At 42.3% G+C, this 17,366-nt stretch overlaps 2 protein-coding genes across 2 annotated transcripts; both read right to left on the reverse strand.

Moving 5' to 3' along the window:
* Positions 1–395: 395 nt before the first annotated feature.
* Positions 396–3,932, reverse strand: LOC149472154 (hemoglobin subunit beta-2-like). Its single transcript, XM_089692443.1, has 3 exons — positions 3,707–3,932; positions 3,247–3,469; positions 396–532 (listed from the first exon to the last, which is right to left on the reverse strand). The coding sequence occupies exons 1-3, from the start codon at positions 3,796–3,798 to the stop codon at positions 404–406; spliced, it is 444 nt and encodes a 147-aa protein (XP_089548569.1). The 5' UTR covers positions 3,799–3,932; the 3' UTR covers positions 396–403.
* A 9,264-nt stretch (positions 3,933–13,196) lies between these two features.
* Positions 13,197–16,781, reverse strand: LOC149472155 (hemoglobin subunit beta-2-like). The gene is made up of 3 exons (XM_089692455.1): positions 16,562–16,781; positions 16,101–16,323; positions 13,197–13,378 (listed from the first exon to the last, which is right to left on the reverse strand). Exons 1-3 carry the CDS (start codon positions 16,651–16,653, stop codon positions 13,250–13,252), a joined length of 444 nt encoding a protein of 147 aa, XP_089548581.1. The 5' UTR covers positions 16,654–16,781; the 3' UTR covers positions 13,197–13,249.
* Between the last annotated feature and the right edge of the window lie 585 nt (positions 16,782–17,366).

The following is a 17,366-nucleotide window of genomic DNA, read 5'->3' on the forward strand; positions in this document are numbered from 1 at the left end:
AGAGACATAAAGAGAGAACAGGGAGGAGGTGCGGGCTGAGCTCTCTGCCTCCTCTGTACACATGAGTTAACAGTGAGCTCTTTCTTGCCTCTATCACAGGAGTTGACCGAGGATCGCTCAGGTGGGGCTGTTGCCGAAGCACCCCCTGAGGACTCCTTGTGGTGCCCCGGTTGAAAAACACTGCTCTAGATGTTGGTCTCACCATTTTACTGAGAGTAGTTGTAAAATTGGGACAGTAGTAAATGCCAGATCTATTCTGGATATAGTATGAAATACATCTGAATGACGTGAGAATTGGTGATCTTCCGGATGCAGTGATAAAGAAAAAAAACAAAAATCAAAAACAGAAGTTTAGTTTTAAAATATTTTATTTTCAATTGCCAAGAAATAATGGCACAAACATTTAGAAGTAGCCATGGCTCAGAGCAGCCACCAAGACATTCATGAATTTCTCCCAGGCAGCCTGGACTTTAGGGCTGAATTCAGATCCCAGTTTACTGGCCAAAACAACGATCAGCACCTCACCAAGACGCTGTGAACAGAAAGGACAATTACATTTTAACATTTTATATTGTTTACAAATTAAGCTGACAAGTATTAAATACAGAAACTTTAAGAACATTCCTTCCCCTCCATATATTTTACGGTCTGTAATTTTTTTTTTATTGTAAAATACACTGCTCAAAAAAATTTAAAGAAACACTTTTTAATGAGAGTATAGCATCAAGTAATTTAAATTCCTGGGATATTGATCTGGCCAGTTAAGTAGCAGAGAAGGTTGGTAATCAGTTTCAGCAGCTTTGGTGTTAATGAAATTAACAACAGGTGCACTAGATGGGCAACAATGAGACAACCTCCAAAACAAGAATGGTTTTACAGGTGGAGGCTACTGACATTTTTTTCTCTACTCATCTTTTCTGACCATTTTTCACTAGTTTTGCATTTGGCTAGAGTCAGTGTCCCTGCTGATAGCATCAGGCGATACCTGGAACCTACAGAGGTTGCACAGGCAGTCCAACTCCTCCATGATGGCACATCAATACGTACCATTGCCAGAAGGTCTGCTGTATCTCACAGCACAGTCTCAAGAGCATAGAGGAGTTTCCAGGAGACAGGCAGTTACTCTAGGAGAGATGAACAGGGCTGTAGAAGGTCCTTAAGCCATCAGCAGGACTGGTATCTGCTCTTTTGTGCAAGGAGGAACAGGATGAGCACTGCCCAACAAAATTACCTCCAACAGGCCACTGGTGTGAATGTCTCTGACCAAACAATTAGAAACAGACTTCATGAGGGTGGCCTGAGGGCCTTACGTCTTCTAGTGGGCCCTGTGCTCCCTGCCTGGCACCATAGACCTTGATTGACATTTGCCATTGAACCGCAGAATTGACAGGTCTGCCACTGGAACCCTGTGCTTTTCAGATATGAGAGTAGGTTTACACTGGGCACCTGTGACAGACGTGAAAGTGTCTGGAGAAGCTTTGGAAAACATTGTGCTGCCTGCAACATTGTTCAGCATGACCGTTTTGGTTGTCTGTCAGTGATGGTCTGGGGACGCATATCCATGGAGGGATACACAGACCTCTACAGGCTAGACAATGGCACACTGACTGCCATTAGGTATCGGGATGAAATCCTTGGACCCATTTTCAGACTCTCCGCTGGTGCAGTGGGTCCTAGATTTCTCCTGATGCATGACAATGCCCTGCCTCCTGTGGCAAGACTATGCAGGCAGTTCCTGGAGGATGAAGGAACTGATACCATTGAATAGCCCCCACACTCACCTGTCCTAAATCCAATAAAACACCTCTGGGATATCATGTTTCAGTCCCTCCGTTGCCACCAGGTTGCACCTCAGACTGTCCAGGAGTTCAGTGATGCCCTGGTCCAGATCTGGGAAGAAATACCCCAGGACACCATCCGTCATCTCATTAGGAGCATGGCCTGACATTGTCAGGCATGCATACAAGCACGTGGGGGGGCCATACAAACTACTGAGCACCATTTTGAGTTGCTGCAATGAAATTTCAGCAAAATGGTCTAGCCTGCTGCATAATTATTTCACTTTGATTTGCATTACCCAGTCCATGTCAGTATAGATATCCAGTATGATATTGTCCCCATTGAAATCTGATGTGTTTTTAAAGTGTTCCTTTAATTTTTTTGAGCAGTGTTTATTGGTATGCTCATTTGTCTACTATAGCTAGAAAATGAAAGACCTTTGTGCATGTCCTGCTATGCAGCAGAAGTTGTTTCCACACCTTTACCCCATCACTGACTGATGTAAGCCATTAGGCAGCTCCAAAGGTCCTACCATACTGGGAGCTTCTCAGCACAGAATGAAACCCAATATTTCAATGCAGCTTCAAGCACAGTAGTAGCTTCAGAAAAAGGTTAGCCTGTCACATCATATTGTTTACTAGTGATGGGACAAGTGAGGAGACCCCCCACCAGTATACAAAAGAGTTCATGTGTACAGTGAAAAAATAAATACATAAAAGAAAGTTTTGAAAATAAGGCAAAAAATGATAACCCTACGTGAATCATACTATAGAAATAGGAAGAGATAGTCTGGCCACTGCACACCTTGCTTGGCCCAAATGGTTAGCAGGCAAAAAGCAGCCTCAGCTCAATTTATCCAAGCCATGCCCCCAATTCATTTGGTGTGCTGTGGCTGGGCTATATCTTCTTATTCCTTTGGGTCTGGATGAACCTTTCCCCAGCCAACACCCTAACTAGTCAGTGGTATCCAATTCATTGGGCCTTGTTAGCCTGAGTGGGCGCCACCAAGCATTTATCGTGGGCCTACATGAATCATCTTTCACTATTCTGACAACTCTAACGTAAAGTGTATCTATTAGCACAATATTTTGTTTAATTTGGATTGAGTGGCAAAGAATTAATACTCCACTCAGGTTTAACTGACTTTAGAGGCTCCGTTGGACAGATTCCTTCAGTTTCTGTTAAGTAAAAATATTGTTGTCAGGACAGAAAATAGGAGGGGAAATCTAACTCAGCCCCAGATAGCAGTAAAATTTAAAAAGGCGTACTAACCTTTAGCCATTCTATCAAATATTCAAATAAAAAGTTTTAGGTATAGATACACTGTAATGTAAATATAAATTGAATCAATCAATAAATAGTAATATCTGATGCCTTTCCCAATGTTATAGTTACTTAGGTAGTCTGACTTAAAAATACCACATGAAGTGTAGAAAATATTTATTCCATTTAACTTTAGATCTGTACCTTGAAATTCTCAGGATCTATATGGAGCTCTTCAGCATGCTGCTTGCTGAGGCCAGCCAGGACTTGTTTCACATTATCCATATGGTGAACGGCATTGCCAATGGCACCGAGTACCTTCTTGCCATGAGCACCGACCTTGGCATTACCAGAAATGGCAGCAGAACTGGACAAATTTCCAAAACTGCTGAAATACCTCTGGGTCCAGGGATAGACTTGGAACAGCCTATAAATAAAATATTTAAAATAAATATACATATGCAGCCATTTACTTTATCAAGCCATAACATAATAGAGGACAGCAACAAAGTCAAGGATATACTGTATATACCTTATAGGGGCAAGTGAGAGAGAGAAAAAAATATTAAAGAATCAATAGTTGAATAAAAAATAAACATTACATTGGTTAAATTAAAACAATAAATGTCCAGCCTAATAAATAAAAGACTTTGTGTTTTATTACCTGCTCAGGGCATCATGGCCATCAATTTCCAGGTCAACCTTGGCCCAGGTGGAGGTGATGGCAGCTTTCTCTTCAGCAGTCCAGTGAACCATTGTTGCTGTTAAGTGGGGGATTTAGAGGTGAAACTCTTGCTCTGTAGGGTTTGCATCTAGTCAGTTAGACAAACTATCCTTTTATAGAAGCCTTACCATGGTCCACCCATGATAATGTTTTCTTGAGTCATGCTCAAAATGCCCACTCCAGCCTGATTACATTTTAAGATTACTGTGCAATGTCCACTGCAGATTACTGTTGAAAAAACCCTGACTATAGCTGGACTTTAAAACATGCTAAACCAACAATTATTTTAAAATGTAAAATGCTCATTGAAGAAAAGTCAAATAAATATTTCTTTATTTCAGTACCATTTAAAATAAAACTCCTGATGATTTTTTTATGTTATTGGTATTTTCACCATCAAGAAATCCTAAAACATTTTTCATCATTGAATACAAATTGTCCTATAGTGTGTGGGATCATTGTGAAGAAGTAAACACACAATCATGTGGGAAGAAAAAAAAAGGATATTTTCTTGTACATTGTCGGGTGATTGCTATAAACACAGCTTCACCTTAAAGGATAAGTTCACCTTTTGATAAAAGATAAATGCACATTTTTTGCAGGTAAAAAAAAAAAGTGCATTTATTATTTTTTGCTGCATGAGCTTGGAAAGCATTGCACTAGTGATCAGCAGATCACTGGAACCATGCAGGTCTCCTGCAGATCTGTCAGTATATCTGCTTGCTCGCATGGGATGTCTAGGCATAACATTTTATGTGGAGGAAGCTGCAAAATGACCAACAATATCTCCTCAGTAGTAAAGGGAGCATTTAATTCCCTCCTGCATTGTAACAACAGGGCAGGAAGGCATATAGACAAGTGATGTAGCCAGGTCGCCATCTCATTAAGGCTTTCAGGGACATATACAGATGAGACTATGGATACACCTTTTCCCCCCTAGTGCCTAGTACTGGGACTACTACATCACTTCCTGTTAGAGTGGACCCAGTTCTTCTGGCATCTTGATACCTATAGTCCTATAGCCAATACATATTGTATTTCTGAGTGCTGCTTGAACTACAACTACCAGAGAGCTGGGGAACCAGAAGGTTGCTGGGAGAGCAGATATATTCAACAGCAAGGAACTGGCTTGCTCAACCGTCGTGGGATTCAGAGCTGAATATAGGCGCACTGCTGTTCTCCTCCAGAGACAGATTGCAGCACAATGGTGATGCTGATCACCACACCGGGATCATATCAGCTTCCGGTCTTCACACAGACATCTCTGCATGATGCAGTGACAGGTCGTCAGGCGGCAACTCAGCACATTGCCAGAGCCAGAGGGTGACCGTAGTATTTGCAAGGGAACAGGGTCCAGGGGACGGGGGGTTAGGTGGATGTTAAAGAAAAGTTTAGTGACTTCCTCTATAGTAGCTGGGTTTGACAAGGGAAGTATTGATTGTGCTGGAGGAGAAGGAGTGTAAGGTGAGGGAGATATCTGTATAGTGGAGATTTACTCACAAATTGTATCAACCGAAGAAGCTGATCTCCCACTTTAGCACAGAGCTGCCACAGTTAACCCCTTACAGGCTGCAAACCGCTGAAGCTGATCCCGCAGATCACTATGAGTTGCAAGGTCAGTTTACCCCGTAAAGGTTCAACCTATACGGGGTTAACTGGTCTTGCAATCCATAGTGATATGCGGGATCAGCTTCAGCGGTTTGCAGCCTGTAAGGGGTTAACTGTGGCAGCTCTGTGCAAATTTGGAGATTGGTTTCTTCGGCATCAAACTGGCACATGCGCAGTTGCTTCAGGGGATACATATCTTCACAGGTCGGGAGTCGGGATACTCATTTTACTGCTACATCGGCACTGCTCCTTCCTCTCTGGAGGGGTCACACCAACCCCAGGGACGCCTCTGGGTGAGAGAGGTAATATGGGAGTAAGACTTATATGGAGGGACATGTCCCAGTGTCCTGGAGGTTTTATTAGTATGTGGGTTCAGAATTAGTGTAGGAGTTGATAAATGAAGTAATAAGGTGATAGATATATAAGCTGTGAGGCAGAGAGAAGGGGTGAGGAAAGAGTTTGAGGAGAGAGGATACAACTGTGAGAAGAAGTAGGGAATGCAGGTTACAGAGTGGTGAGATTAAAAAGCAAACTGGGTAAGAGATAAAAAAGCATGATGGGGAAAACAGGTCACCTACAGACTGGTTAGTATTTTGCAGTTGTCTGTTGTGGATTTTCACTTTGTGCATTTGCTGATGTGCAGAGCCAACATGCAATACTCAATCCAACATGAATACTTTATCCAAGATGATCATTGCCAATACTCTCCCTGCCTGTGCATACCCTAGGAAAGGCCTACATTTATAATGAGTTGGGTGGGGGATATTGCCAATTATTCAATTAGGAATCCATAGGAGAAACACATGGCCATCAAAGCAAACTTCTCACACCAGAGGAGGACTACAAGAGACAACAAGTTTCTTTCTGACTGCCTTTCACATTTCACGAGGTGCTAAAATGCCAGAGTAGTACAAAGACCCCCCTCCAAATGACCCCTTTTTTGAACATAGACACCCCATGGAATTTGCTGAGAGGCATGTTGAGTCCATAGAAGATTTTATTGTTTTGCCACAATTTTTAAAAAATTACACTTTCTTTTTTTTACACAAACTTGTGACTTAAATGAAATATTTCTCATGTATGCCATGGCTATATGTGGAATAACACCCCAAAACACATTCTGCTATTTCTCCCAAGTATGGGGATACCACAGCCTATCCACATAGAGGCCCCCAAAATCCAATGACCACTTTTAAGCTTCCTAAGGGCATATTTCCTCATACTGTATTACTTCCTCACTACCTATCACAGTTTTGGAGGCCCTAAAATGCCAGAAAAGTACAAACACCCCCCCATCCCAAATGACCCCTTTTTGGAAAGTAGACAATCCAAGGAATTTGATAAGAGGCATGGTGAGTATTTATTTTTCAGATATTTTTGTCACAGGGTTTTGTGACAAAAAGAAAAGAAGAAATACATTTTTGTTTTCTTTCTTCGTTTTCCAAAAACTTGTGGCAACAAATGAGATCTGCAAAATACTCCCCTTGCATCTTCGAAAATACCTTGGAGTTTCTACTTTCCAAAAAGGGATCATTTGGAGGGGGGGTGCTTCTACTATCCTTGCATTTCAGGGTCAACATTAGAAGCTTATGCCACACATTACCCACTCTTCTAACCACTTGAAGAACAAGCCTTTTCTAAAACTTTTTGTTTACATGAAAAACCTTTTTTTTTTGCAGAAAATTACTTTGAACCCCCAAACATTATATATTTTTGAAAGCAATGCCCCTAGAGAATACAATGTGGGGTGTTACAATTTTTTATGTCACACAGCATTTGCACGGCGATTCTTCAATCTTTTGGAAAAAATACACTTTTTTGAATCTTAATGCACAGAAACATAATATATAGCCCAATTGTTGGATACAATATAAAAGAGGACGTTACGCTGAATAAATGGATACCAAACATGACATGCTTTAAAACTGCACATGCCCATGCAACAGTGAAAAACTACATACATTTTTACTATCAACAGGCAACGCTTTAAAAGCCTTTACAGGTCACCACTTTATATTTATACAGGAGGTCTAGTGTTAGAATTACTGCCCTTGATCTGATGTTGATAGTGATACCTCACATGCATGGTGCAATCTCTGTTTACATGCACAGGACCGACACTTGCGTCCGTCTTTGTGCATGAGCACGGGAACGGGGGGGGGGCGATTTTTTTTGGTTTTTTTAACACTGTCCCTTTCTTTTTTTTTTGCTATCATAGGGAAAGTAAATTTCCCCTGTGACAGCAATAGTCAATGAACACTACCCTTTTCTGAGCAATCTGGGATCTGTTAGACTCTAGATATCTCCTCTGCCCTTAAAGCATCTGATTACACCAAATATCCGGCGAAACGGAAATGATAAAATGTCTGTAGCTTCCGGTTTCTTAGACCATAGAGATAATCGGCGCCATTCTGGTCTCCAATCAGCCCTATGGTCAGCCAGCAGAACTGCTGGCTGCATTCTCAGATTCCCCTGTGTGACAGGATAGCCCAAGAAAGCCATGGAAGGCAACGGGGGGAGGGAGATGTCCCTTCTCGCTATTTGTAAAAATGATCCAGCAGCTTATTAGCCACTAGGGTGGATTTTACATGAAAGCCAACCACCAGCTGAAAAAAACGATACCAGGATGATGCCTGTAGTTATATAACCACACAAAGTCCAGCGATGTACTGTATGTTGCTGGTCCTTGTTTGGCATATATGTAACAGCAGAGAACATGGACATATGATGAATTGGGTCTGTGGACCAACATGACCACAATTCATTCTTTTCTGTAATGCCCATGTTGAGGGTTAGGCCCAAAAAAGTTTTAAATTCAGAAACAGTGATATATTTCCATTTGTATTGTCTGGCAAGAGCTGAATTTTAGTGAGCAGCGATGTATTGTTGTGCATATAAATTGCTTTGGCCAACAATCAGATGATACAAATCTTCTGTGAAAAACAGGGGAAGGGCTAGTGCTAGTGCTGACAGTGAATGGGGCTGATCCTGCTAACACTGCGTTTTTTGAGGACACTATACAAAGGAAACACTAGTATAGTTCTGTTTGTGATCATGGGGCAGAACAGTGGCTAAATGGTTAGCACTTCCACCTGGCAGTACTAGGGTCATTGGTTTGAATCCAAACCATGGCACCACCTGCCTGGAGTTTGCATGTTCTCCCTGTGCCTGTGTAGGGTTCCTCCCTCACTCCGAAGACATTCTGGTAGGTTAATTGGCTCCTGTCTAAATTGGCCCTAGTATGTGTATGAATGTAAGTTAGGGACTTTAGATTGTACGCCCCTTGAGGGCTAGGAACTGATGTGAATGTACAATATATATGTAAAGCTCTACATATATTGATGGTGCTATATAAGTACCTGAAATAAATATATTGATCTGTACAAACACTATACTAGCAATGGCGGTGATCAGTGACCTATAGTGTGAGTGGTATAGTGTGCGGGCAATCTAACGCTAGCTGACCCTGGCTGGGAGGGGAGCTTACAGACCTGATGTCACTAGTGGCAGTAATACAGGGATCAGCGAAAAATTCTATATACTGACACTGTACTAATGGCACTGGCTGGGTGACGGGGTGATCAAAGGGTTAATAGGGGAGATTAAAGGGTTAAATGTGCTAATCAATGTTCTCTCCTCTCTTCCTGGACAGACGGGGAGCAGCGGGGGGTTGCGAAGGCGCGTTCACAATGAGAAATAGAAAGCGACGTAAAGGTTATGTCGCTTTGCCCAGAGCACAATGCGGGCAGGCGGTCGGCAAGTGGTTAAACAAAAAAGAGCCATTAAAAAATTGTTTTCTTATTTTATTTTTACATTTTTTTAATAATGTTTTTAAAAAATACTTTTATCAGAGTAGTGGAATGTTACCATAGTAACATTGTACTACTCTGGGGAGGGGGAAATCAGGGGGTTTTGTTTTTCCACTTTGCTTTGCAGCAGCAAATAAACATTATTGCTCTGCAATGCAAAGCTTGCTTTGAACTGTCATAAATAAGTTGTTCATGACAGTTCAATATAATGACAGTGCAATATAATAGTGATCTGTGATTGGCTAGAGCTGGTCCCACAGTACAGGGTGTCATGATTGGCCCCATGTATCATGTGCGAGCTGTGGGCCAACCACAGCTCACCAGAAAGAGAAGCAGAGCTGTTTGCTTTGCTAACATTGTGATCATGTGACATGTCACATGACCACCAGGTCCCATTCACCAGGATCTTCATTGGTCATGAGTGGGGAATGCTGGGAGTGGAGCAGGTCCCTGAAAAAGTGGCCACAAGAGCCTTGTCCTGGAATGGAGGGAAGGTGCCAGTAAAGGGGCCATACATGTATAGATTTTTGTTAGAAAAGTTTCATTTCAAGAATATTTGTTTGACTTTCTAATTGTTATTGGGGTCAAATTGATGTTAATTTTTGACAGCAGTGACGGGAACATTCTAAAGGGCAGAAAGGAAAACTTTTCTCTATCAAACAAATTTTCAGCCAGTGTATGTGGTTATTGTTCAGAAATTACATTCATTTTAAATCGAATGTTAAAAGCAAAAGACAATTTTTGAATGACATTCATCCATTCATTAAATGTTCAAAGACTTTTCGTACAAATTTTCTTACGAATATTCTCGTTTGAAAATCTACACGTGTATGGCCAGCTTTAGTCTCCACCTCTCAGGATAAAGCCCTGGATGTTGATAGGAAAAGTGAGTTTGGCTACTCTGGCAGCACTTACTGATTTGGTGAAGGGAGAGTCCAGAGGAAACTTGGAAGGGAAGTCTTCTTCCTCCAGGAGTGGACTGGGCCGCACACCTCCACCCTCCTCCTCAGACCCTCCCAGACCTCCCCCCTCTTCCTCAGACCCCCAGCTCCCTCCTCTTACAGCCCCAAACCCCCGCCTACTCAAACCCCCAAGACCTCCCTCCTCCTTCTCCAAAAATGCCCCCCTCCTCTCTGCATGGAGGTAGTGCTACTGAAAACTACAAGGGCCATCCAACTGAGAAGAAGTGGGGAAAGTTGGGAGAGGATATAAGGGCCTGGCCCAGGAGAAGCTTGCTCTCTTGGGACTGCCGTTGAAGGTTGAAATCAGGGGGCTAGCCTCTCTGGAGGGTTAGAGTAGGCCTTGTGGCTTTGACAGTGTGGGCAACTGTCAGCGAGTGAACTGTGTACCTTCAGGCAAGTCATCTATATCCAGCCCCCTGCTGATCGAGTGACTGTTCATTGTCATCGTGACAGGCTGGGTTGAAGCTCAGTGTCGCCAGGTGCACAGTTCAGGCGCTTCTCCCTGGGCCCGGATTCTTCAAGAGCCGTTTCTGGTACATCTCCATCCCTTCAGCCTTCGTATCTTCAAGATTGGTGAGTGATCAGAAGCCCACACTGAACACAAGCGTTCAAAGGCACTGCATGCAGACACTTTTACTTCATCTCCTTTGACCACAACTCCTCTAATAAGAAATACTAGCATATGCCATTCTTTATTGCTGGTTGCCACAGCAATCCCTTTGGACCCTGACTGAGCTAGGTGAAGATTTTGGGACACATTCCATTGCCAAGACTCTTCTCTCGTTTTCATTTAAAGGACTTTGAGTTTCACTTCTGTGTATGTTAAGGGGAATTTACACCCACAAATAGTTTACTGCAATGCTCTTTTATTGATTTGTTATAAACTGTTTTGATGTTTGTTGGGCCTGTGACATCGGGACTTTAAGGTGAAGGCTTGAAGGATTGACACAGGAAAGTCTTCCCTTCTCCTTTTTTTACCTGGGGCCATAGGTTCTTTAGGGACCTAATTGTAGTTGTGTGATTCACCTTCATTGTACATCTGGGATCTGAATCCTTAGGGTCTAATCTCCACCTACTAAAAGTTAGCTGCACTAACAATTTTTTGCCTTTGTCTGTTGACTTGAATTCTTCTAGTAAATATTCAGTTGCCTTACTACAACTTGGGGTCATTGAAAGTGTGATCCTATGTGAGTCATGTCTGAACCCAGGATGTCAGAGGTGTCAGAAGGCTTACAAGGTCAGAGCAACCTTTGGGGACCATCGTCTTCCAGAGGCCCCCACGGGGGTGGTGCTACATTGTCTATCTATCTCCCCAAAAAAAGTAATTGGTGTGCGTTCTGATCCAGGAGGCAGTCTGATGGGGACAGGCGAAGGAAGGTGGCCCTGTGATAGGGACATTTGATGTAAGGGGGCACTCTGATGGGGACCCTGATTATTAAAGATTGACTGGGATAGGGACACCTGCTATAAGGGGGTATAGGTTCTGTTTATTCATCTCAGTCTAACAGTCCAATACATACATTACATTCCATGTTCACTGCTGCACCGCCTCTGCACTGCCTTTCAGACGTTACTTCCAGCTCATGATTCGTGGTACAGAAGCTTGCTGAGTAAACAGGGATAACTGAATCTGTGACAGTCAGTGACTCATACAGTGTTGACATTATGCCCCCTGGCTTTTTTTTACTGCACCCCCAGATCAGATAGGCTAGAGCTGGCCCTGGCACAGCACCAAAACACATGGTACTAAGGTAGACAGCACAAATGTACGGCAACCATATGTGTCTGCAAAAGGCAGCGCAATTTTATGCAGTATGGGAAAATATGCGATTTTGCACGTGTTACCTCATTGCACCTGGTGTGAACAATCCCTAAAATGTAGTCTGTAAGACAGAGTTCAGTGGTCTGTAAGTTGTAAATCTTCTCCCCCTCGCAAATCCCCCTTCCTTCCACAATCCTCCCCTAAATCCTCCTTCCTAGCACAACCCCTTCCACCCCAGCACAAATTCTGTCCCTACAGGAGTAGTGATAGCAACAGAGAAGAGAAGAGAGCCAGGAGGTGTACGTTGTGATTTCTGTCTCTTTTCCACCCCAGATTTTATCCTTGCTGTACATTCCAATGTAAATGATCCTCAGTGATATTAAACCTTTGTTTTTTTTTTCATTGAAATAACGAACGTGTCTAAACTTACCTAGGGTTTTGCACACAGCAGCCACAATCCTCCTCTTCTGTTTGACGGGTGCCTCCACAGACAACCGCTTTCCATGGGGGCATCTGTGCAGACTCGCTCCTGAGTAGCTCTGTCTGTTTTTATTGACACAGAGCGGGTGTCTCATCCCTGCCCCCCACTCCCATCTCAAAGCATTTAATTGACAGCAGCAGGAGCCAATGGCTGCTGCTATCAATTTGCTCAGTGAGGAGAGAGTCAGTGGGAGCCGCTGCTTTCGTGCACGTTGTTGGATTGGATCGGGCTCAGGTAAGAAAATAGGGGAGCTGCAAAACAGGTTTTTCACCTTAATGCATTAAGGTGAGATACCTTAAGGCATTAGAGCCACTAACTCCTGTGATAGGGGAGAGAGAAATCACTGTTAAATCTGGTGTACAGAGGAGGCTGAAAATTCAGCCCGCACCTCCTCCCAACTCTCTACTCCTCTCTGTACTATTGCCAGCAAAACAGAAAGCTGTGTGGCCAGCAACAATAGAGACATAAAGAGAGAACAGGAGGGAGGTGCGGGTTGTGCTCTCTGCCTCCTCTGTACACATGAGTTAACAGTGAGCTCTTTCTTGCCTCTATCACAGGAGTTGACCGAGAATCGCTCAGGTGGGGCTGTTGCCGAAGCACCCCCTGAGGACTCCTTGTGGTGCCTCGGTTGAAAAACACTGCTCTAGATGTCGGTCTCACCATTTTACTGAGAGTAGTTGTAAAATCGGGACAGTAGTAAATGCCAGATCTATTCTGGATATAGTATGAAATACATCTGAATGACGTGAGAATTGGTGATCTTCCGGATGCAGTGATAAAGAAAAAAAACAAAAATCAAAAACAGAAGTTTAGTTTTAAAATATTTTATTTTCAATTCCCAAGAAATAATGGCACAAACATTTAGAAGTAGCCATGGCTCAGAGCAGCCACCAAGACATTCATGAATTTCTCCCAGGCAGCCTGGACTTTAGGGCTGAATTCAGATCCCAGTTTATTGGCCAAAACAACGATCAGCACCTCACCAAGACGCTGTGAACAGAAAGGACAATTACATTTTAACATTTTATATAGTTTACAAATTAAGCTGACAAGTATTAAATACAGAAACTTTAAGAACATTCCTTCCCCTCCATATATTTTATAGTCTGTAATTTTTTTTAATTGTAAAATACACTGCTCAAAAAAATTTAAAGAAACACTTTTTAATCAGAGTATAGCATCAAGTAATTTAAATTCCTGGGATATTGATCTGGCCAGTTAAGTAGCAGAGGGGGTTGGTAATCAGTTTCAGCAGCTTTGGTGTTAATGAAATTAACAACAGGTGCACTAGATGGGCAACAATGAGACAACCTCCAAAACAAGAATGGTTTTACAGGTGGAGGCTACTGACATTTTTTTCTCTACTCATCTTTTCTGACCATTTTTCACTAGTTTTGCATTTGGCTAGAGTCAGTGTCCCTGCTGATAGCATCAGGCGATACCTGGAACCTACAGAGGTTGCATAGGCAGTCCAACTCCTCCAGGATGGTACATCAATACGTGCCATTGCCAGAAGGTTTGCTGTGTCTCACAGCACAGTCTCAGGAGCATAGAGGAGATTCCAGGAGACAGGCAGTTACTCTAGGAGAGATGAACAGGACTGTAGAAGGTCCTTAAGCCATCAGCAGGACTGGTATCTGCTCTTTTGTGCAAGGAGGAACAGGATGAGCACTGCCAGACAAAATTAACTCCAGCAGGCCACTGGTGTGAATGTCTCTGACCAAACAATCAGAAACATACTTCATGAGGGTGGCCTGAGGGCCTTACGTCTTCTAGTGGGCTCTGTGCTCACTACCCGGCACCATAGACCTTGATTGACATTTGCCATTGAACCCCAGAATTGACAGGTCTGCCACTGGAACCCTGTGCTTTTCAGATATGAGAGTAGGTTTACACTGGGCACATGTGACAGACGTGAAAGTGTCTGGAGAAGCTTTGGAAAACATTGTGCTGCCTGCAACATTGTTTAGCATGACCGTTTTGGTTGTCTGTCAGTGATGGTCTGGGGACGCATATCCATGGAGGGATACACAGACCTCTGCAGGCTAGACAATGGCACCCTGACTGCCATTAGGTATCGGGATGAAATCCTTGGACCCATTTTCAGACTCTCCGCTGGTGCAGTGGGTCCTGGATTTCTCCTGATGCATGACAATGCCCTGCCTCCTGTGGCAAGACTATGCAGGCAGTTCCTGGAGGATGAAGGAACTGATGCCATTGAATAGCCCCCACGCTCACCTGACCTAAATCCAATAGAACACCTCTGGGATATCATGTTTCAGTCCATCCGTTGCCACCAGGTAGCACCTCAGACTGTCCAGGAGTTCAGTGATGCCCTGGTCCAGATCTGGGAAGAAATACCCCAGGACACCATCCGTCATCTCATTAGGAGCATGGCCTGACATTGTCAGGCATGCATACAAGCACGTGGGGGGGCATACAAACTACTGAGTACCATTTTGAGTTGCTGCAATGAAATTTCAGCAAAATGGTCTAGCCTGCTGCATAATTATTTCACTTTGATTTACATTACCCAGTCCATATCAGTATAGATATCCAGCATGATATTTTCCCCATTGAAATCTGATGTGTTTTTAAAGTGTTCCTTTAATTTTTTTGAGCAGTGTTTATTGGTATGCTCATTTGTGTACTACAGCTAGAAAATGAAAGACTTTTGTGCATGTCCTGCTATGCAGCAGAAGTTGTTTCCACACCTTTACCCCATCACTGACTGATGTAAGCCATTAGGCAGCTCCAAAGGTCCTACCATACTGGGAGCTTCTCAGCACAGAATGAAACCCAATATTTCAATGCAGCTCCAAGCACAGTAGTAGCTTCAGAAAAAAGGTTAGCCTGTCACATCATATTATTTACTAGTGATGGGACAAGTGAGGAGACCCCCACCAGTATACAAAAGAGTTCATGTGTACAGTGAAAAAATAAATACATAAAAGAATGTTTTGAAAATAAGGCAAAAAATGATAACCCTACGTGAATCATACTATAGAAATAGGAAGAGATAGTCTGGCCACTGCACACCTCGCTTGGCCCAAATGGTTAGCAGGCAAAAAGCAGCCTCAGCTCAATTTATCCAAGCCATGCCCCCAGTTCATTTGGTGTGCTGTGGCTGGGCTATATCTTCCTATTCCTTTGGGTCTGGATGAACCTTTCCCCAGCCAACACCCTAACTAGTCAGTGGTATCCAATTCATTGGGCCTTGTTAGCCTGAGTGGGGGCCACCAAGCATTTATCGTGGGCCTACATGAATCATCTTTCACTATTCTGACAATTCTAACGTAAAGTGTATCTATTAGCACAATATTTTGTTTAATTTGAATTGAGTGGCAAATAATTAATACTCCTGTCAGGTTTAACTGACTTTAGAGGCTCCGTTGGACAGATTCCTTCAGTTTCTGTTAAGTAAAAATGTTGTTGTCAGGACAGAAAATAGGAGGGGAAATCTAACTCAGCCCCAGATAGCAGTAAAATTTAAAAAGGCGTACTAACCTTTAGCCATTCTATCAAATATTCAAATAAAAAGTTTTAGGTATAGATACACTGTAATGTAAATATAAATTGAATCAATCAATAAATAGTAATAGTAATTAATATCTGATGCCTTTCCCAATGTTATAGTTACTTAGGTAGTCTGACTTAAAAATACCACATGACGTGTAGAAAATATTTATTCCATTTAACTTTAGATCTGTACCTTGAAATTCTCAGGATCTATATGGAGCTCTTCAGCATGCTGCTTGCTGAGGCCAGCCAGGACTTGTTTCACATTATCCATATGGTGAACGGCATTGCCAATGGCACCGAGTACCTTCTTGCCATGAGCACCGACCTTGGCATTACCAGAAATGGCAGCAGAACTGGACAAATTTCCAAAACTGCTGAAATACCTCTGGGTCCAGGGATAGACTTGGAACAGCCTATAAATAAAATATTTAAAAACAATTATACATATGCAGCCATTTACTTTATTAAGCCATAACATAATAGAGGACAGCAACAAAGTCAAGGATATACTGTATATACCTTATAGGGGCAAGTGAGAGAGAAAAAAAAATGTCAAAGAATCAATAGTTGAATAAAAAATAAACATTACATTGGTTAAATTAAAACAACAAATGTCCAGCCTAATAAATAAAAGACTTTGTGTTTTATTACCTGCTCAGGGCATCATGGCCATCAATTTCCAAGTCAACCTTGGCCCAGGTGGAGGTGATGGCAGCTTTCTCTTCAGCAGTCCAGTGAACCATTGTTGCTGTTAAGTGGGGGATTTAGAGGTGAAACTCTTGCTCTGTAGGGTTTGCATCTAGTCATTTAGACAAACTATCCTTTTATAGAAGCCTTACCATGGTCCACCCATGATAATGTTTTCTTGAGTCATGCTCAAAATGCCCACTCCAGCCTGATTACATTTTAAGATTACTGTGCAATGTCCACTGCAGATTACTGTTGAAAAAACCCTGACTATAGCTGGACTTTAAAACATGCTAAACCAACAATTATTTTAAAATGTAAAATGCTCATTGAAGAAAAGTCAAATAAATATTTCTTTATTTCAGTACCATTTGAAATAAAACTCCTGATGATATTTTTTGTTATTGGTATTTTCACCATCAAAAAATCCTAAAACATTTTTCATCATTGAATACAAATTGTCCTATAGTGTGTGGGATCATTGTGAAGAAGTAAACACACAATCGTGTGGGAAGAAAAAAAAGGATATTTTCTTGTACATTGTTGGGTGATTGCTATAAACACAGCTTCACCTTAAAGGATAAGTTCACCTTTTGATAAAAGATAAATGCACATTTTTTGCAGGTAAAAAAAAAAAGTGCATTTATTATTTTTTGCTGCATACGCCTGGAAAGCATTACACTAGTGATCAGCAGATCACTGGAACCATGCAGGTCTCCTGCAGATCTGTCAGTATATCTGCTTGCTCGCATGGGATTTCTAGGCATAA

The sequence above is a fragment of the Staurois parvus genome, unplaced genomic scaffold (genome assembly GCF_062004578.1).
Source record: "Staurois parvus isolate SC_StPar_1 unplaced genomic scaffold, SC_StPar_1.0 ptg000022l, whole genome shotgun sequence".
NCBI lineage: Eukaryota > Metazoa > Chordata > Amphibia > Anura > Ranidae > Staurois > Staurois parvus.

Bases quoted from the DNA above. Each gene is read 5' to 3' on its own strand.
- LOC149472154 (XM_089692443.1), bottom strand. From the start codon at position 3,798: ATGGTTCACTGGACTGCTGAAGAGAAAGCTGCCATCACCTCCACCTGG. The intron at 3,470-3,706 runs GTAATAAAACAC...TTTTATTTATAG, and splicing joins GGCCATGATGCCCTGAGCAG to GCTGTTCCAAGTCTATCCCT. The intron at 533-3,246 runs GTACAGATCTAA...TTCTGTTCACAG, and splicing joins TAGATCCTGAGAATTTCAAG to CGTCTTGGTGAGGTGCTGAT.
- LOC149472155 (XM_089692455.1), bottom strand. From the start codon at position 16,653: ATGGTTCACTGGACTGCTGAAGAGAAAGCTGCCATCACCTCCACCTGG. The intron at 16,324-16,561 runs GTAATAAAACAC...TTTTATTTATAG, and splicing joins GGCCATGATGCCCTGAGCAG to GCTGTTCCAAGTCTATCCCT. The intron at 13,379-16,100 runs GTACAGATCTAA...TTCTGTTCACAG, and splicing joins TAGATCCTGAGAATTTCAAG to CGTCTTGGTGAGGTGCTGAT.